The following is a 22,394-nucleotide window of genomic DNA, read 5'->3' on the forward strand; positions in this document are numbered from 1 at the left end:
AGTTTTGAGACAGAGGCCTCAGATCTTGGGGATTTTTCCAGCATTCATTGTATAACCGAATTTCCCCTCGTGGGATTAATAAAGTGTAAATTATTATTATATTATAGTAGTATTCATAATTGGATGATGATGGAAAATTATGATTTATTCTATAGTTTTCTTCACTTAACTAGTTGACTTGACAATATCAACGGAAACTGACCTGACAGGGAGCGACACCTTCATTTAGATAAATGATAAATGTGTCACATGCTATAGCCACATCACAATGCAGGAAATGATACCTACTCTGTTCCAAGTTCCTGGGGAGGACCCCAGACCTCCCATCATCCTAATGCACCCTTTTCTGCTTCCGATGCTCATGCCAGTACAGTGGTGCATGGACTACAGTGAAATCCATATTTTCTAAAAGGAAAATAAACAGGACTCTTAGCTGGGTAACCACTGCAATCACAAAGGAGTGCCTTAGTAAGGGGAAGTGAACATAATGCACACAGACAATCCAGACATGCAGGACAATCTCCTTTTTTTTCCAGTTTGCTAAAAATAAAAAGCCGATAAGATTCTCATATGCTTAGAAACACGAATCAGTGGTCTGGTGAAACCAAGATTGAACTGTTTGGCCTCAGCAATATCATGTATGGATGAAGCTGCAGTAACCACTCACCACCTGCAGACAACGAACCCAAAGGTGATGACTAGTTTGAGACAGGATCATGCTGCGGGGGTGCTTTTAGTGTTTATGGAGGTAAAAGGAAAGGCTGATTAACAACATAGACATTATGTTTTCCTGCTGACAAGGGCACCCTAAAGGTCGCTTCATCACATTTCTTTTTGCGCCGAGGGCCACCATAAAGGACATTCCCCTCATCAGTCTACAGTCAGTAACATATATTCTCATTGAAAAACAGGATTTTTTCTCATTTTAGGCACATTTATTTACAAAGAAATATCAGAAATGTCCCACTGATGTAAGTTAGCACATACAAGGTCCAAGCACCTTTGACAGCGATCATTACAGCCTTCAGTCTTCTTGGTGAGATTATCCTGGGTTGGAGGATTTTCTGCCTTTGCCAATGCTTGTAGAGAATTACAAGCAGTACAGGGAAGGTAAGAGACAAGTCAGCAGCAATGCTGTGCTCTTCTAATATTTGTAACTTAAGTGTGCCTCAGTGGTGCCTCTGTGCCTGTGTGTTTGTTTTTTTAGGGGTGACAAAACGACAACTAGAAGAACTATTTCAATTTTAAAATGGATCTAATTCACAAACAAGTAATATAATGATCAATTTGTTAAACCAGTGTCACCACATTAGCCCAATCTTCACAGCTGCAGAGACAAACTTATGAAGCGAGTGGCAGAATAAAAGATTCACAAAGGAAAGCTTTGTCTCTATCCATCATTAGTGCATCATAGCTCTAATTATAATTACTCCCGCTCCTCCCTTAAATTCATGTCTCACATGGCGTGCTGTGATAGTTTTAGAAGCAATATTTCAAATCATACTTCATCGCACATATTCAGTCTAACAAATAGTGTTGCAGAGCTGCTGTAAAAACAAACTCCCATGTTTACGGTATTATTACAGTCCATGTATTTGCATGTATTACATGATGCTGTTGTTTACTGCTTCTTACAACATGAATGCAATGCTGAGAAGACCACACATAGGTTTTAATATGAATTTGAATCGCTTCAACAGTGTTGTCTAAGCGTACAGATGTTCATTTTGCCTGCAGATTTGAATCTCTGCCAAGTGGACTGTAGTATTATGTAATTAGCAATTACCACTATCAGAGAAAAAAAAAGACACAAAACAAACAAAATATAGGCCTAACAGACTGAGGAGTAAAAATGTCAACACACTCATGTAATCAGACCTTCTACATACCTTCTATATCCTCTATGTATGTTCTATATATGTTCTATTTTTTTTTTTTTTTTTTTCAAAAAGATTATCTCAAAGCAGAGCTGGTGGAAGTGATTCGAATAACATTTCTGGGACAGTTCCAACACAGGGGATGCATAACACGCGATCAGGAATACAGACAGTGGCTTCTGCACTCAACAGATAGAAGCTTTAACATGTGACACACTCACTATCCCTCTTATTAAAAAAATGGCAGCACAGCGATTCTCATGTCTGAATCACACATCTATTGATTCGCGGAAGCTTCATCCCATCCAAAATCACAACCTGCTTGTCAACGATTACTTTTGTTCCTTTGATTCCGCTTTGAATCCGTTTCATGTTTAGACAAGTCATCAACAACAGCAGACAGCGTTAATTTGTCGCCTATCAGGATTTGAGTATTTATGTGTGGCAAGCAATCTTCCTCATATATCCCCATGTCCTACGGGAACGCTTTGATCATCAGCTGACTTGTTGCTGAGCAGCAGCAGCAGCAGCAGCAGCAGCAGCAGCTTCCAGAGTGAAGTCAGTCTCTCTGCAGAAAGCATTCAAACCATGAGGTGAAAGTACCGCCCCTTGTTCTCCATCTGCATTCAAATGTCTCATCAGAGGAATGCCTCATTATACAGCAGCCAAATCCTGGCGCATACAGAATGGCCTAAATTTTCCAACACTACTGTAATATGCAAACACAAAAATTAACTGACTCCCCCTACCTCAATCAACCAACCTTCCAGGTGTTTTTGCTGACAAATTAAACAACATTATTAAGATAACAAAAATTAAAAACAATGAGACGTGTTATTTTTTTCCAGAATAATTGATTCAAAAGGTAAGCGGAGGCAGAAATAGCTTCGTTGAAGATAGTAGAAAAGATGCCCAATAAGTACCATGAGAATCCAGATACAGAGAGCCAACCACTTCTTATGTTACATTATCAAATCTAAAACTACTAAAACCCTCACTGCTTCTACGTGTAATCCTGCACAAAAAGCAGTGCAGGATTACAGTACAATGCAACCAGAGCATTTCATCAAGTAAAAAGACGTTGCTGGCAGTCACTTACGATATTCATGAGGGTGAGAAGGTAATTCTGCACATGCTCCTTTCCGTGAAATCGAACAACTGAGTCGTCAACTCCCAGAAGGATCTCAATGTTGTAGTCGTCCTCTCCAGCGTCTCTGCGGTGACGGCGGCGGTGGACAGTCTCGTTGACCTGTCGGGTTACAGAGTCCAGAGTTCTTGGCACATCCAGTTCTGGTTCTGTGCAGGGATCAAGACAGAGGAGGGAGGACTGTTAAGATCATGGACGTGCAAAAACAAATAACAGCCAAAGCCCTTCAATCATCTTGGGGATGAATCTTTTGAACTCAATGGAGAGAAAACGTACAGTCTGATTGCCCATTTAATAAAATTACACATCGACAAGAAGATAGTAAGGCAATATGTAAACATGTTTCAAGAGGCTGCAGGACACATTAGATATCAGATGTCATCAGATGTTCTCTTTTGATGGAATTCCATTCATCTTTCTCTTTCATAATTATGATTATTTTATTCAGAAAACCCAGATATGTCTTTGAGCTCATCTGTTTTACTGCGGGTTAAACTAAACGAGCCCCTAGTGTTGCATTTTATCATCCAGTTTATGTACTTGGTGTTGTCAGGTGTGTTTTTTTAACTATCGTTTGTTAAATGGGGTTTTATTTTAAGATTCGTGCCACTTTTATGTGGGACTACAGTTGGAAATAAGTGACTCGTTATATCTTTTGTAACTACATTTTTTTCTGGGGAGGGGGGGGGGGTGTTAAATGATCAATAATGTCCCCTGATCAATAAATACATGAATGAACCCCAGAGGCTACATATTTACCAGACAATAACTGATGGATTCTGAGATATATCTTCTTTACTTTTTTGTATGTATGGAGACTTTTCAACGAGAATGCTTTAAAAAAAAATTAAAACCATTTTTTTGAAAATGGTTGTTCGATTTTGTCATTTTATTCTACTGGAAACTCCATACTGCTCATTATATAGCACAGGATTAGCCAGGATCCTTATCGAAAATGTCAATGTCACATCTGCAGTGATGAATTTAATTGACGTTTTTTTTTTGAATAGCATCCTGAATAGCACAAAACCATTTAGATAGCCAATAACATTCATAACCTGAAGTAAATGGTTGTGTCTCAATTAACATTCTCATGCCTATGTCACTGACATTACTCATATTGTGTATTCAGGATGGCTGTTAATAAAGCCCCCTGAGCTATGCTCCCTCATGTAAACCCTCTAAAGACCTTGAAGGCTCATGGGCTAATGATGCTGCACGATGAGACAGTTTGATAGTGGAAGAATAACAAGTCTGTGAACTCACACACACAAAAAAAAAATTCACACAATGTGGAATTGTAGGTCATTTAAACGATGACTCACGGCTTTATGAAGTAACAGCCCCATTAGACGAAACAACATAGCTACTTCAAGGCATTTTAACTATTTAGACACTCTTTAGGCTTTGGTTTCATAGCAGGCAAATCAGATTGGAGTTCAAAGACAGTTTCTGACTCGTCTCGCTATGAGGGTGGAATGAATTATCTGACACAACAGTATTTGCTCCCCTCTGAACTTCGCCGAATCACAACATGAATATGCTAACGTTTTCCTTTTTTTCTTTGATGCAGTGGTCCACCAGGGTAAATTATCGATCTTCATGTGTGGGGATTGATTTGCCCTAAAGCAGTCAGCTGGGTACATCCACTTCCTTTATGCTGTCTTTGGTTTCAGTTCATTATATTTCCATTCATGATCTGAAAACAGAATGTAATCGGAAATTAAGAGACGCAATCTTCCATGCGCTAATGCCCATGAACTTCTGCCTGTATTCTGCTGGGCACACACTGCTTGCCTTGAAGTAAAACTGAGATATGTGTAGGTTCAAGCATACCATTTGCAAACCAAGCTTTGCAAACAATACACTTGTTAACTTACTTAAGGGGAGTCTGTGTATTAAATTGTGTTTTGAGTGAGTCTTTGTGCTGCTGTTTCAGAAAGTCTGGCAGGGTGGGAACTGAATCTAATTCTAGTGTCCAGAAGTTGAACTAATTCTGATGAGTGTCTATAGAATAAACCTCTCTGGTTAAGAGAGTGCAGGTATACAAATCAGAATCTACTCACTATAAAACCATTGCTCTTAGAAATGGTCTGCTGTGCAGTGCTCGTGGAAGACGATAAACATTTCAGTGCAGTTTTTTGGCCATCTCACCATTTAAACGAAGTCTGAACATACTTGCAAACCCCAGAGAACACATTAAGAGTGAAAGTCTGAACTATGATTTTTCTGAGGAGTGAATGCTTGGTTAAAAAAAAGGTAAGACAGAGGCAGCATTTAAAAATGATGATCTGTGAGCTTTCTCTGAGTAAATAAATGATTAAAGTAGACGTAACGTTTTTTATATTCCATCGACATCGGGTGAAGATACCGTGCTGGGGCCGATATTTGGAAATCTCGAGCCATAAATAAAAGCGCAGACCTTTTTTTTTTCTTTTTTCCAGGGATGCTTAGAGCCACAGACAGGGCCAGTGATTGAGTGGAGCAGGAGCTAAAATAAATAGGAAGAAATGGTTGCCACCTCTGCCCTGGCCCGGCTCCGACAGTGTTGGGATTGTGGAGCACATTCCTCCTCTCTGCCTCTCCTGTCATGACACAGGCATTCTTGTGCGGCGGGCCAGCTCCCTCCCTCCCTCTCCTGAGTAAACAGGCTCTCTGAGGTCCCTACTTCAAACGCACAGGACTTCCCCTCAGCAGCTCTCCTTAAGACCGCTAGTGTGCTTCAGTCAGCAGCCTCCCCCTCTGCCTCGCCCAACCCTACCCCACCCTGTCCCACAACCCAGTCCCATGGGAACCCCACCATGGTGCAGCAGTAGCAGTGGCAAGAGATGGGAGAGGCCCCCAGCCAGCTCCTGCCCACACGTGGCACTGAGCGGCAGAGGTGGCAACGGGGCCAGCCAGAGCAGCCCGCAGCTAAAAATGGCACAGAGGTAAGTGACAGGCAACTCGCCATCAGTCTGGAGTGGAAATCTACTTGGTCTTCTGTGACGCCATTAAGACCCATGCTTCACTGTAAACACACTCTCTCTTCAGCAGGAGAAAGGACCCAGACGTACCGCCAGGCTGACATATTTTCTGAACTAAAAACTCGAAATTAAGATTTGTTTGAAAAATGGTTTAATGAGCTCGCACACACAATGGCATTCAAAAAGACAGAATTATAACATACATCCGTATCTTTGAAGCATCCAAGAAAAATTAGCCAGTTTGTATTTCTTTTTTTTCCCCAAACAAAAAATAAGATTTGGATCCTTTGTCGTGCCAAGAAAGAGAGGCTTGTGTTTCACCGATGTTTAGGCAAAGACATTTTGGATTAAGCAAATCTTTAATCTGTCTCAGGTATTTTTTATATTTATATGACATTAAATTATCCAAGGATATATTTCAGCATAGATTTGCATATATATTTAAGATAACAATTATGACAGATAGTTAATATTTATGGTGAATGACAGAGATGAAAATCAAGAGAGATTAATCAAAACCTCCCCTCCTGCATCAAATTAATACATTGCCCATTTCTCATCTTAGCCTACTTTACAAATGTGAACATGTTACACTTACAAAAAGGAAGGTTCTGAATCTGTCCCCCAGATCTATCAATTCATTATGATGTTGCGTGTAGTCTGGTCTAAGTACGCGTGCTATGTGAGGGTTTGTACTTCTGTAAGTGAACCATAAGCTTTAACAAACTGCACCTATCACAGAAGTGTCCACATCAGAGGTTAACGCTAGATGTTGGAAGTTTTGAAATGAGATCATCATGGCGATAGCTTTTTTAAATCCATAAGGCAAACCTAAAACGAACAGCATCAACTACTCCTGCTTTAACTAGCTGATGTTTTGTCGTCTTTATTCAAGGCAGAATAAATGTTCTGATAGAGACATAGGTATGTACAGACATGTACAGATGAAATACAGCGTGGCTCTTAAATTTCTAACCAGAAATTTCCACATGTTAAAGGAGAAAAGCTTTATTTATGGAAAGTGTATCAGGGTATTACAGTGACAATAAGATGTTTTTTTGCATTAGAATATAAGCAGTAATCCCATTTTCTGTTTCTATTATGTATTTGGAGCTGTAGGATTGGCCTACATACTGTGCTGTTGTCCATGAAATGATACCAAACGAAAACACAAATTCCCTAAAGTGGCGATGTGAATTTGCATAAAATCTACTCTGTGAGCTGAGTCTAATTTGTCTCAAGGGCAAAGTCAGGGAGGGGAAACAAAGTGGAACAAATAGTCCAGCTGAGGGATTTGTTACTTTATTTATCTGAGTTCAGCCGTTCAGATCAAACTATACCAGACATTATTTTGAATAAAAGTGATTTAATGTGTAACTGAATCTGATGTGGTAACAGTGCTCTCACAGAAGGAGGTTCAAAGATCAGAAATATTAATTCATCATGAAAGAGACAGCTACTGTAGTATTCAAGTCAGAAAGATTATTGCATGTTTAGTCAAGAGATATGGAAGAAGCACTAAATCATCTCTCTGTTTTAACTCTTTAAATTTAACAAGGCACACTGCTCTGCAGAAGAAGGGCGATTTAATTAATCAATTTATCCATTAACATGTTCTGTTCGGCAATATAAGCAGGTGCAAGACACTCTTTTCACTCTCACACTGGCTTCCAAGGGAACAGTTTGAACTGTTTTTTTTTTTTTAGGTGTGATCTTACCGACTGAATACAAGCAGGGACATGGTGTCAGGAGAGCGTGTTAAAGCATTGACTTGACAGGGCCTGTTAAGAAGAAGTGATCTCAAAGGAGTCAACAGAACAAGATACCCTATTTATTCCGTTTAAAACATAGTGGGAGGTCAAGGCAACAGATGATGTAAAAACACATAACAAATGTTTCATGAACAACAGGATACTGATTTGAAAGTACTATAAGTCTAAACACTAGCTGTTTATGCTACATTGCTAATAGTAAAGCAACTCACCAGCTGACTTTAAAAAGAACCAGAAAGTGTAATAAAGGCACTTGTGAAACATGAAACATCTCTAATTGCAAAAAAAGTCCATTGTGCAAATAAAGTGTAAGTGATCTGTTATTTTATGTTATTTATAACCTCCCTTCACAACAAGGTACATGCCATAAAAAGCACGTTTTTTTTTTTTTTTTTTAACTTAAAATTGACGTTATACTTATACTATTGTTTAGTCCTTAAATTGTTTTTGAGTGTGTAGGTTGTGTTTAAAAGTATGGCTTGCATTCTTTGGCTACTTGTTAATTTGTTGTTTTACTGATGGTGAAAGAACTCAGTTGCAGAAAGCCAATAGTCTAAAACTCAACAAATCAGTTGTCAAATAGAACAAACAAATAAGAAAAAATAAGTTGGAATTGCTTGAAATTTGCATTCAATAAATTCATTAATTAACTAAGGTTAATGGAAATAGCTCCATTTTTTTCTGTAAGCCCATAATCAATGTAAGTGAAATTTAAGATTATTTTAATAACTACATTTCGAGTAGAGTACTTTTTTATAAGCTTGATCCAATACATTGAAATGCTGAAATGAAACAGCTGTCGAGACTCTACCAAATTATTTTCAACTGGATGGTTACAACCGTATTACCAGATCAGAAGCTATAGGGCTTTAGGGGTATCACACATACGTTATACAGTGTTATCAGTTGTTAGATACACAATAACATTTGATTTAAAACTAACAATTGACACTTTTTATACTGCAGGATAAGTTGAGGGGGGCAGAAACAGAATAGGTTCATCTGGATCCATAAGGAAGTTGGAGCTCTGCCGGGTTGAGTAGATTTGGTTAAGGCCAGCAGTTAGAGTTTCTGAGCTGCAGCTTCTGAGACACACAGACCATGAAGGAAATGCAGGTACTTTAAAACTCTGGTGGCAAAAATGTGCCATGAAGTGAACTTTCTGAGCCATACCTGAGTTTCCAGGATAGGTGTGCATGACTTTCTTTTCTGGAGATAACAATATCATGATGACAATATTTATGACAATTTCATATACTGGCTTAGAAATCTGAGAGAAAACATATTATCTTGTCAGAGAATTGGAATTGTTACAAATTGTATTTAGCATCAAAGTTATATTAGATTGCTGTCTCCACATACAGTATATTAAACAAACAGGAAACGCTTCCACTTAATTCACTGAAAAATTATGCTGCATCCAAGGACACCAGATTTAATTAATGATGATTGTGGCGCCCTCCTGTGGACATTACTGTACAAACTTTCTTTATGCTAATCTAGTTCATTTCAATCCTTAGGATTGTTTTCCGTAGCCTGCTTTCTTTGAAAGGTCAATCTGCTAACTCAGAGTCTTTGTTGTGGAAAATAACGGCTTGTTCTTTCTTCAGCTAGCTGTAAATATATAGTGGCTGATGCTCTGAATTACTTTTAAATGTCTTAATTTAAAGGCATTACTTTAAATTGTGTTTTGTTTCATACCCAGATCAAAACTTCTCACTGGGTTTTTAATGGCTATAGTGTGATCATGCATCCTATGCTATTCAAGTAAGTGTCAGAAAGATTCAGGTGAACAGTTTAATGTTTTTTATATGTCAAGAGACAATGTAAACCAAGCCCCATGAACGTAAACATGTGGAAAGCTCTTAATACTGGCATGCTTGGTCAGCTCTTCCACTGGGGGAGTCCCATTAAAGTAACGTGTTACATTGCAGCATTAGAGCACTGTGTTGGAGGTGTAATGGGGCTGAACATCCGGCTTATTGGGCTTTCCTATATGTTGTTGTAAAAAAACACTCAATAGTCAAATGTGTATCCTCTATTATTTCCTACCAAGAAAGCAATGTGTGTTCAAAGACATTATTACCCACAAATCTTTCTTGGTTGACATCTTATGTTGCAGCAGCCTTGATTAATGTTTGTTATTACGTTTATTCAATATTGGTTCCATAGACATATGGGTCAGCTGCCTGAGCCAGGTGGCCAACACAGAATTGAAAACAAAATTACCTCAATCTATAGTTTTATCATTTTGGCAGTGTGGTGGTTCCAGGGCAAGGGCTGCAGTTGATTTAGGGCTGGCAATGTGCTTGTTGTCATGTAAGGGAAATTTTGACTCCCTGGGGAACATATAAACCTTGGATAATTACATGGGGTTTTATGACTGAGGCAATATTGTTTTAGCCTTTTTTCTTCCTTCTGCCTCAATAGAGCTGAAAATGAGTGATGACAGCAGCAACAACATCAGCCTAATTACCAGCAGAGCACCACAATGGCCTAAAAAGATGCTGGCCAAGGCATTTCACGTGATGAAGAAGTCATGCAGGTTCGTGATTCTGTGTCAAAGCATGGTGCAGGTTTTAATAGGTGAATTTTGCATCTATGTGCATTCTCTGTGGCCCACCCAAGGCTTCTGAAGCACCATTAAGGGGCTCATGGAGAGGTATAAAACTGAAGTCAACACTCCTGCTCCCACATGGCTTTATATTAAAGCATTGCTAATGGGTCTTGGCTGATTTTCCTAAGAAAGCTGAACTGGAGTTCTTCATTAAAGTGACTAAATGACCCTGTTTGATACCTTGGGAAATGTGAAAAACTTCACCTTGTCACCACCAGTTTTATGTCAATGGTGGTCATTAAGTGTAATCAGCCATTTTTGTAAATTACTGCTCCAAAAATATATTATTGACTTTAGCTATAAAAAAAAAGAAAAAGTAGTTAATCAGTTGATCATTCATGATCAATCTCTTAAACAGAACAATCGCTGAATGACACTTTCATATTCCAAATAATTATGACCAATTCAATATGCTTCCCTTAAATGGTGCTCTTCCAAAGTTCACTCAGGTAGATAATATTCTGCATAATTGTTTTTTGTTTGATTATTTATTCCCATACCATGTGACATCACCATACAGTATATCGCTTCCTTTTGTCATAATCTTCAGCTGGTCACATCGATCCAATAGCCCTGCCCCGCTTAACCCATCATATCGCTGCGTTCTTGTTTAAAATGGCTTTCTCTTCCACTAGTTCATTCATGCCATCATTGCACATGACCTTCCACCTCTAAAATGGGATTTATTAGGAAATTATTTTCAATTATATATCTTAGAAATCTGTCATTGCTGCATAAGTAATACAACAACTGCTTAACGTAAACTGCACTGATGCCATTTAAATAACGCGCGCAGTCACATAGCCTCTAATAAGGCAAGGTAAACTAGTTGGTTGAGTCACTGACAACTGGAAGAACATGAAAATAATAATTATCTTTAAATTAATAAAAAACTTTTTTGTTGGAAACTCTAGAACTTTTTTTTTTTTTTAATTCAACATAAATTAAAAGTTCGACTCTGAAGTAAACAAAATGTTAGCCAATGCTCACAGCAACACTGTAGCTGGGATAGCAATGCTGATACGATTTTGCCAAGCAAGAGAATAAATTTATAAATGTTATTTTGAAATAAGTTACAATTTAGGATTTTAGGACAAACCATTTAACTTTAAAAATACAATTTGAGCTGCCATCATCAAGTCAGAAAAGCTTTCTGATTGAGGGCATGTAGAATAAAAGCTAGGCCATGTTTTCATATTCCCTGCTGGAGCAGTTCTACATCAGACCAGTGTTTGTACAGCGCTCAGCGCACAGAAATGGCCTTATTATAATTACATTTCACTTCCTGATTTAATTTCAATTCAACCATCTGCTGATGGATTCCACTTCAGCATCAATGTTTGTCGCCAAAGAAAAAGCAACGGGATGTACATAAGCTATTATCCCGGAGGAAAGAAATCATTGTAGGAAATATCACACTCAATTATGGAAGCCTCTGTAGGATTTATGAGTCAGCAGGTAAAACTGATAACAGTAGAGCAAAAGCAACACTTGTATGTAGTACCTCATACTGAAGTAAATAGAACAAGATGGTGTGACAGTTTGCCAAGGTGTCTGATTGCAAAGGAGCTACAAAACTGTCAGACACAGAGCCGGGATGTTGGTGGTTGAAGTCGGGGAGGGAACGCAGGCGGCTGTGTAGAGAGGTGCTGTGCCAGCACGGTGCCAGGATGCCGGCATGCTATCAGTACTGCTAGTGAATGCCGCAGCTGCGATGACAACAAACCACGATCGTGATCCATCAGCAGAAAGTAATAACAAGGCTCTGTCAACAAATGCAACAGGGACGTGCTTAATCTGGCAACATAAAAAAAGGAAAAAGAAAGTGTTCCAGCCAGTTATAATTCCATGTTAATCTGGGAATCTAAACAATTAACCTGTAAGGCATTCAAAAAAAATGCCATCGAAACACCACCACAGTAGAACCTGGTTTTACTATAAAAAACATAACTGAGTCAGAAGTCATTAAAACCATCAGGTCACAAAAGCAAAAGATGTGTTTGGTGTGGATACAACAATGCTCAAAGACTTCGGCTCAGTTCTGGCTTATCTTATTATATCTATTATTAAACACCTAGAAATCTGCTATTATTACACCAATCTTCAAATCTGGTGATTTAAATTCCCTAAGTAATTATAGGTTGATCAGCATTCTTCTGACAGCATCTAAAATGACTGAGAAATGGATGAGATTATTTTCCATCTAGATAACAGTTCCACTTCTCTCCACCCAGTTTGGCTTTACACTCAACAGAGATGGCCACTTGCTCTTTGTTATAGAAAAGAAAAATATTCCTTGGTTTAGGCAGTGTTGAAGGTGCAGTATTGTTTAATATTAGGAAAGCTTTTGATACCACCAATCAGAAAGTTCTCTTACCAAAATATCAAAATGTAATTTCTATGCAATGAAATGGGTGGAATTATATTTAACCAACTGGTCTTAGTCAGTTCCCATAACTAATCATAGATCCAAGTTGGTGCAGTTACCTACCGGTGTCCCGCAAGGACCCATTCTTGGTCCAATCTTGTTCAGGTTTGTTGTCATCGCAGCTGCGGCATTCACTAGCAGTACTGATAGCCTTTATATTATTGACCTTTCATATATTTGTCCTGAGGTTGAAACCATAATGTACGCAGATGTTACTGTTTAATTTGTACATGCACGATCCAAGGCAGATGTTCCAGATAAGCTTACCAGATCCATGGCACAAGTTACAACATGGCTAAAAGAGTGTTGCCTGCAACTAAATGTCTTTAAAACAGTATGATTTTCTATATGAAACTAATAAACCCACTATTGACCCTCACATAATTGTAGTGGGTGATAAATTACAGGCTGTGAGTAACTTTATATATCTTAGGGCGTTAATCGACTCAAACCTCTCCTTTAACTCTAGTGAAAAAATATTGCAGAACTATTAATTTCAATATGGCACATTTTCGTTCCATCAGAAATAACATATACAGAGTTTGCCAAAATGTTTTTAAACTATGATTTTCACTGAGCTGACTTATTGTTTGACAAGCCAGAAGCAGGCCAACCGCAGCACACTGAAACCACTTGAATTACTATGCAAACAAACAAACCATAAAACAATGTAGATCAAAAAAAAAATTCCATTGCTCAATTTTAAAAAGTACCCGCTTTTATGCTTGGAAGAACTCAAACTATTTTAACCTGCTAGTTTTTAAAGTTACTCACAATCTAGCTCCACCGCCACTTGTTGCTTACATCAACAGAAGAACTGGGACTGATCGTGTCATAAAGGAATCGACAAGGGGAGATTGTGTTAGCCCTTACGAAAAAGTTCCATTAGTCAGTCAGCCGGGTCCGTCAGGAGTTCAAGACAGGGGAAATTCAATCCCAGAACATATCAGACAACTAAACACATACAACTGTTTTACATATACTGTAAATATGTAAATATCAGCACTACAATTTATTAATTTGCACTGTCCCCTTCCTAAATAAACTGAATTGAATTGGACAATGGACTACAGATGCTGCTGGTCCCAGCAGAGAGTATACGATTCCTGTGGAGCTATGTAAATGCAAAGGAATCATCAGAAGACATAAAGTGCTTCTGAGATGCAGTTTTGATATATTCATTTTACTATTCAGAGGCAGCTCAACACTTTCAGCAAATCAGTTATTTTGAATTAGAAGTGTATGTATGTCAAGGTACTTTGTATAATTTGCTCTGAACATTCTGTTGACAGATTTACCTTTTCATTGCCTTGGCATTTCATCTTAACCTAACAGTTGTCAGGATCTATGTCCTGGAAAAAGCAATGATTTTTATGAGTCTATGTTTAAATATCTTCTCAGGATTGTAGTTACTGCAACAACATTTTAAATTGTGTGTGTTTTTTTTATCAGCTTGATGTCAATCCAAAATGTTCTAATCAGCACCACCAAAATTGCTGATGTGCACACTCTTGCACATACTTAACAGTTCTTTGATACACTTGCATATGTTTTCTCATCTTGTTTTGTTTACTTTTCAAACCATTAGCTTGTAACACTCATGTATTGTCATTTTGAGCTTCAATTTCTTATAAAGTTTCGAATTTATATGAATCTACTTTTTGACCTTGTTAATAGTCATGTCTTGAATGATGAGGCACACACAGAAAAGATGCAACTATGTTTGACCTTTTTAGCCTTTTCGCCTCTGTTAGCTGTATAAAAAGTAATCTGTGGCCTAACACCATGTGCTTTGTCTTTGTGCACTGCCAGTAGGCACCTGGGTTCAATTGGACACGAGGCTGTATCTTGGGACTAACTCAAGCTTTTTCTTCTTGTCTAGAGACTTTGAGTGTGTTGTCCTTGCTTTCAGATGTAGGTCGCTTTGGACAGAATGGTCTGCTTAATGAATTTCACTACATCATTATTAGAGAAAAGAATAGAGTGCCTTTATTGTCATTATACAATTGTACAAATAGATTATTGTAAAAATGAATATGGTCTCTATTGTTTCAGCTTTATCCAAGCAGAAAAAACTGTTTAATAGCAATCTTATGTTCAATTCAGTTAGTCGTTCAACCTAAATCTGCCAACAAAACAAGCTCAAGTAAAGTCTTCTTACTGTGTCTGCTGTGGTATTCTGGTACAGCTGTAGTTGTTGAGAATCAGAATATCAAACTTGAGGAGTGTTTGGGTAGGTAGAGAGGCAGAGGGAGAGACTTCAAGCAGACAACTGTGGGCCTTGTTGGGGTTGGTCAGTTACAACATACAGAAAACTTAGGCTTCATTCATGAGAGGGTGCAAACTGCCTTTTTGGAAGAAACGCTCACTGTATTTCCTTTCAGGGAGTTCAATATATTTTAGTGACCTGCATCCGTTTTTTTTCTCTCTTTCTCTCCAAGAACAACCAGCCCAATGTCATAGTCGAAAGGTCAAGTGACAAACTGTTTCCACCTTCTCCTGGCACAACATGACTGATAAAATACAGGAGATCCTGAAGATTGTGAATGGAGCCTATTTTTACTTCTACTATGAATGTTTTTCCTGTTTGTGATGATTTCAACAGGCGGAATATCCTGGACGCAAATCGGGAGTAAAATCTGGTGTGTTGGGCCACGGACTACTTAACAGATCCTGGATCAAGAAAAACTTAGTTTGAAGTAATACCTTAAAAGCACTGTGGGGTCTTAGCAAAGATGCCAAAGGCATTTTTTTAGCACGTAATGTTAAAATCCATAGATTGCCGCTTAAATTTGGTTCATATACATAGCCTCCTTTCCGAGAAAACTCAAAGTTAATGGAGAGCTAAATTGTATCATTTCTGCATTGTGAAGATAGAAACAGTAGGCTTTTCCAACTAATCACAACTGCAGCTGATGCTAGCTGATCCCTAAAGAGTTTTTTTTCCGGTCTGGCAGATGAAAAGTGGGTATAACTAGACATAATGTAACGAGGCAGACAGGCATCACCAGGCTCCGTCTGGTCCATCTAAATGCTTTATACCCTCCTGAACTGTTGCTGTTAAGCAGACAAGGGCAGGAGCTTTCTCTGAATAAAACCGTCCTACAGCAACATAGAATAGAGACTGAAAAGGAAATGTATTTATGTCAAATTCATATGTTTGGTTTGATTGTAGATGCTATATGTATTGTTCTCTCTGGCAGAAGAACATGTACATTATGTTAAGTAGTGCTAACACAAATTGGCTTGCTGGTAGGGAAGTAAAGCGCTGAAAAATGCCAAATAAAGTGTCAGTGTGCGTCATCCTTGATTTTTAGTGTTTCTCTTAAAACTAGAGCTAAATTACGCCATACAAATGTCATGCAAACATCACATTTTGGCAATTTTAAAGATATATCTGATAGTTTGTCTTTTTGTTGGCAGGACAAACTCTCCAGTTCCTGTCAGTGATCATAACCCCGATGAGAAAACAGTGCTTACCATAACACTTCAACACAAGATGCTTTTCCTTTGATGATGCATGGTGTAATTTCCACACATATGGGCAGTGTTATTGCAACTCTCAGACTCTTACACAATGTGAAAACATTGGCGTCAGGCAATGAAAACCAAAGTGTTGCAATTCATAGGAATGCTAAACACACAAATCTCATTTTTGTGTTTGACAGACAGCTGTACTTCTGCCTCTCTGGATGAGCATTTCTCTGCAAAGGACACTGTGGATGTCACATCACAACAGTCAAAAAGAATTCCAAGTATTTGGCTCAATTCAGCCGGCAGACTGGATGGAAAGAAGACAGGGACGCTCTCCTTTCAGCTGCTATGTGACTTTTGGAAAGCAACCTTCATGAATCAAAGCGAGAACACAAGCGAGAGCTTTTTGATACAAAATATGGCTTCGTGCTTCCAGCGTCTTTTCCACTCTTCCTTCACATCCTGGCACGGGCCGGAGTCACTAATTATCACCAGGTTTCAGATGGAAAGAACTCATCATGCAGAGTTTGTACTACCGAAGACCTGAGGATTGTGGACTGTAACTGCTCATTCTCTGTAACTTCTAAATCCCTGTTGGTTCATCATGCTGAGAGGTAAAGTTAGAGATATAACACAAAGTATGACTAAATCAACCAAATCCACAATAACCTTCCATTTTTTACCAGAATGATACTTCAAAATATTGTAATTGAACTGAACATCTCGGCTTTCAGCGTTAATTTATGTTGATTTATCTTGGATATTTATGAAAATATACACAATTAATTCCACAAAACAAGCATACAAAAAGTCTCACAGCAGTTATTCAGTAGTTTAAATCAACAGCTAACAGTCTGTGAGGCAAACATGAAAGGCTGAAGGTATTAAAGGACAGTGCAGGTGTTGTGTATTAGCTTCATCTGATTGTTTTTGACTGTCGGAGTGCAGTGCAGGCCATTCATGATCTGTATTTTAAGCAGCAGGTGTTAAGCGTTGGTGGAGGGAGTTTAGTTCTCTAATTATATAGCACTTGGTAACATTACAGAGCCACCATTTGTCTTATAGCTTTCAAAACAAACAGGTGCATCCCCCTGTTAAAGGTGCATTGGTATCTTTATCTCTCATTGTCTTTTTTGTTATAATTACACAAAACCCAATAATAGTTGGGATTTGACACTCTAGGGGAACCTCCTAACTCCTAGTGTTGTAGTTCAGGGTCCCTCTTCCTAGTTTTCATCTTCTGTGGTCTTTCTTATTAAATCTGAATTGCATTTTTCTGGGGCTCATTATCCTTGTCCATCTCTGTTTCTTTTTGTCGATATCCTGCTTATGACATTTTTAAAAACGTTTCATCAAACCCATCAAGACTTTGATTTCTTTGAACTTGCACTTGTGTAAAATTACAACCAACTAAGTTAATGTGTGGTATTTATTTTTACAAGTGTAGCAGGAAACCATCAAGAAATGCCCATATCACGGAGTCTTCCCCTCTTACCAACCAACACAACGCAGGAGTTAGTTGGTTAGTTAGGAGCGAATGTATTTACCTCATGGTATGTGTGCTAGCAGCTAACTATGACATGGAGAGCAAAGCTATTTGTAAGTTTACCTTATTGACCAACTGAAAGGATTCATTTACACACATCAGAGCCTCTCCTCAAACAAATTGTTAAAGGCTGCATAATGCTGATGGCCACATAAGCCATTGTTGTGTTGGCATATGTTATTGGCAACACCCACACATTGTCAAGAGATAATAAAAAGCAAATTAAGCCGTTTCTTACAGTATACAGTATAATTACAGTTATAAATATCTCTGTATCATTGGATTTCGGTGTATGCTTGGTGAGGCCACACTAACAATTCATATATACAATTTGAAGTGATTTAAAAAAAACACATTATTGTACATCAGCTAGTGACGCTAAAAGATTGTTTTCTGTTTGGACTTAAGCTGCGCTGATTTAGATAAAAAATTAAAGCCAACTTTACAGCATTTCTGGTCTGGATTTCTAGGCCAACATACATGCATGCACGCATAGACGCACAAAAAAACACTTACAGAGAGAGGAAGCTAAGTGTAGCCTCTGACATGTGAACAAAAATACTTCACCTCATTAGAAGAAGCATCCTGCCAGAATGCACACAACACATTACCGATGACCTGAATGCTTGTGAATAAAAAAATATGTCTTCTGCCCAACAATAGATATCTGATGGAGATATCTATTGTTATGATTGAGCTCGTCCAGCTCAATCATGTTTGAACAGGAGGAATGGGGCAGATGTGTCTTTATGTTTGTATGGAATTAGGCACCTGGGTGAGGAAGCTAGCTTAAGACGCTTTGACGCTACAAGCTTTAAATAATGATTAATTTGTTCTTACCACAAAACATCAGAAGACTGGGTCATTAAAGGAAACTCTGCCCAGCAGATAATTACTGAACAAGCTCTTTATTTGGATTGCAGCTGGTAGCTTTGCACAGAGCGTATACTAACTGTTGTAAGATGAGGACAACATAAACTAGATCACAATACAGTCACATGCACAGTGATTGACTGTGGTGCTATGTATTTGTATTCAAAGTCAGTATAAGACAAATAAAAAACAATAGCTTCAAACCATAGCAGTAAGAGATAGTGTGCTGTTTTTAACAGGGCTCATGCTTGTCAGGGCACAAACACAGTAACCTAGAAAAAGATAGAAAATGGCTTACAGCAACAATTAAAAAGCTGTACAGCAACAACAACAACATGAATACATTCACAACTGTAAATGTGACCAAACAGGGTGTTCAGTCATCTTTACAAAGTGCCGGTACTGCTGTGATGTGAGCATAAGCATAATGTCACAGCTTTTTTCCCCCGACACAACTGGGAGAATGCTGACAGGATTTTGGAGTAAGCACTTGACAGAGTGTACCGTTATAGAAGTGCAACCCCCTCTTTGCAACTGCAGCACTATATCAGCTCTCATTCAAGTGGACGTGGATTACCTGCAGGTGGTTTTCACTCTGCAAGGAAGATTTAAGAAGCTGAGGGATGTAAACAAACACAATGTATAGCATATCCATAAATAAATAATTGGATTTCTTGAGAGATCTAGAGATTACTTAACATGCAACTATCAGTTTTCTTCAGTCTTATTCCTTCATCTTGAGGATGTATAGGCCTCGTTTACGCAAAATTTTAAAGTGGACAACTCTCAGTTGCATCTTGAGCATTTTGAATTGAACTCAGTTCTCTGTTTGAAATAAAAAAAATTGGTTAATTTCTAGATAAACTAGATAGACGTCCTTTGTTGAGATGAGGAGAGAACGCACACCATTTTTTTCAGAGGTTCTGGCGATGGAGCATACAGTGGAGGAAGAGAGAACGACGCATACTCAACTCCAAAAGAAAAACTTCAACTTCTAGTAACTTCCTCAAAACTTCCTTTGATAAGAATCTCAAAATGACTCTACTTGTGTCCTTTATAAGTGAAGTGTAGAGATTTCTTTGCAGACTATATCATTATGTTATGTTGAAAATGTGAAATACATTGATCTGCATTCTATAAGATTTTCTCACTTTGAAATGTCTGTATTCTCATTCCACTGCACACGTATAATATTTGATTTTTAGTTAAGTACAATTGTAGCAGGCCTGTTGGAAGATAAGAGCACTGGCCATGAGTTACTCAAGAATGATGAGATTCATTAAGTCTTATATTTCCATGCACCAGCAACTCGTATGCATGAACAACTTTTGAAAGAACATCGAGTTATAATAACTGAAGAGAAAAGTCTAAAACCAGGCAACAACAACAGGATTGGGGCGCTGGTAGCGCAGTGGCAGCGCACGCATCACCATGTATAGAGGCTACAGTCCTCTAGCCGGCGGCCCGGGTTCGACTCCGGCCTGTGGCCCACCTCCTGCATGTCTATCCCCCTCTCTCACCGATTTCAAACGCTATCCACTTTCTCTCCCTCTCTCCAAATAAAGGCATAAAAGCCCAAAAATAAATCTTTAAAAAAAAAAAAAAAACAATGACAGGATCATATTAGACATACAGTATGTATGTACCTTGTTAACACAAGGTACATATTTGGACCTATTGGTTATAGTCACCGCACGTTTAAGCTTCTGTGAAATTAATCAAACATCTGGATGTGATATAAAACCTACTTGACATCAGCATGGCTTTAGGATCAAGGCCTACTAAGCAAGCATCTGAAACAACATGTTTACTTCTAGTTGAGCCCATTGAGCAGCTCAACCAGAGCAGTTGCTGTTAATATCACAGGTCATTTAAAAAGCCAATCCTACAGACACACTTGCTTTGTCTGTTAAGTATTACCACTGACCCAAACAACAAGTTCACTTAACAACTTGTCTTTCATACTTTATCTTGCCCTAACAGAGCACCAATGTCTGACAAAAACCTGCATGCAGCAAGATGTTCCAATTCTCCCTCCGGCTAAGTTCTTTTGGCAAACATAAAAATCCTTCAGAGAAAGAAGAACAACCTCTGTCGGCTCCACCTGGAAACAGATGGTCACAGAAAGTCCATTCATCCATTCAACCACATCTCTGGTCGGATGCAGACCTCTTTGAGCTTTTGTAGAGCTTTTTTTTTTGGAGAAATCAAAAGAATCCTGTAGCTCGGTGAGGAGAAAGGACCTTGTTGATCCCCCCAGAACCAAATTCTTATCTGCATTCGAAGTTCAATGAAAAAAAAGAAAAAGTCCAAGCAGTGTACATTCAATTTCCAGATAAAAGCACATAGAAAGAGCCAAGGCAGTGTTTGCAGAGCAGATGCTCACATTCAGTGATGCTCTACATTGTTCAGCGTTTTCACAGGGCAGCTGAAGTCATTCGGTTCCCCTCGAATAAGACTACGCAGAATTATGGAGGGAACATGAATACAATGCATTAATTAATAACCAACAACTCAATTTCTAGTGGATGTAGGCCACTCAAATGTTTTCTGCGTACATACCTGCATTAAGTCCATGCAGACATTATGCCTAGTCATACTTTCAGTACTATTTTTTTTTTTTTACCACAAAGGCTCATTATGATCTGCACCGCTCTCCTTTATTAGCCATCTTTCCTGCAAGCACTCCCCAAAACTAACTCAACATACTAGGGTAACGGAGGCCAACTAGGGCATTATCTGAATGGCAAAATGAAGTGAATGCGTGTTGCAAAATTTCAAAAGGACCAGATGTTCACTAGTAAAGCACGGTGCATGTACATACAATGGTTTACTCATGTATTGCTTTCAAAGACCGTTGCTAATATTGTTGTTTTTATGAACTGTTCACATCGCAAAGACAATAAAATGCAGTTTATTGTTCAGCCCTAATGTGGGTCTAACAGACTTAATACTATTGTTAACATTTAATTGTCACTGATTTATTTAATCTTCAGTTCAATGGGGAATAGATTAATAATAATGGCAAGTTGTTGGGCAGCAGTAAAATTGTCTTATTTCAACGCGTCTTCAATCGCCAATTCCAGTCATAGAGCCTCCAGTCTTTTGCTCTCTTCTCTTTCTGCTGGATTTCATTTTCAAGCTTGTACCTTAAAGATTAACTATCCTTTTGCCTCTTTGTCTCTTTGTCCCTTTCATGTATTTTATTCCTACCTGCAAACCAAATCCTTCCACCCTCGGCCAGCGCCCACTCTGCTTAACACATCCATGTGACAAATAAATAATCGCCATTTTCCTTTACTGTAAGAATCCCTTCATGCTGTCTCTGAGTCCTTCTGTTTGTCCTAATCTCTTGGAGCTCATGCTTATTTTCCTGAGAGCAAATGGTCCACCCTCAGATGGGAGGCCTTTCACTCATTTCTCACTGTATTTTCACCACCATGTGAAAACAGAACCTAATATCCAAGTGCTGTAGAGAATGTAACACTCACCTGGGCGTCAGAACAGACAACAGTAGATCAGATATAGTATCAGGGGCATAGCGAGGTGGACAGCGTGTGTGTGTGTGTGTGTGTGTGTGTGTGTGTGTGTGTGTGTGTGTGTGTCTGTGTATGCAAGGGTACGAGAGATCCAAATCTACTCACATATGATTATAGTGGCTGCAATCACAAGATAACCAACATATGACAGTGAT

General features: G+C 38.6%; 1 protein-coding gene across 2 annotated transcripts in view; it reads right to left on the minus strand.

Annotated features, from left to right (window-relative positions):
- The window catches only part of adamts3 (ADAM metallopeptidase with thrombospondin type 1 motif, 3), a 134,509-nt gene that overhangs the window by 72,667 nt on the left and 39,448 nt on the right, over positions 1–22,394 (minus strand). For both annotated transcript variants that reach the window (XM_079351085.1, XM_079351084.1), the window contains exon 5: positions 2,977–3,173. In XM_079351085.1, coding sequence (XP_079207211.1) covers positions 2,977–3,173 — 197 coding nt within the window. The remainder of the gene's footprint in view (positions 1–2,976; positions 3,174–22,394) is intronic.

The sequence above is a fragment of the Symphodus melops genome (genome assembly GCF_947650265.1).
Source record: "Symphodus melops genome assembly, chromosome: 1".
NCBI lineage: Eukaryota > Metazoa > Chordata > Actinopteri > Labriformes > Labridae > Symphodus > Symphodus melops.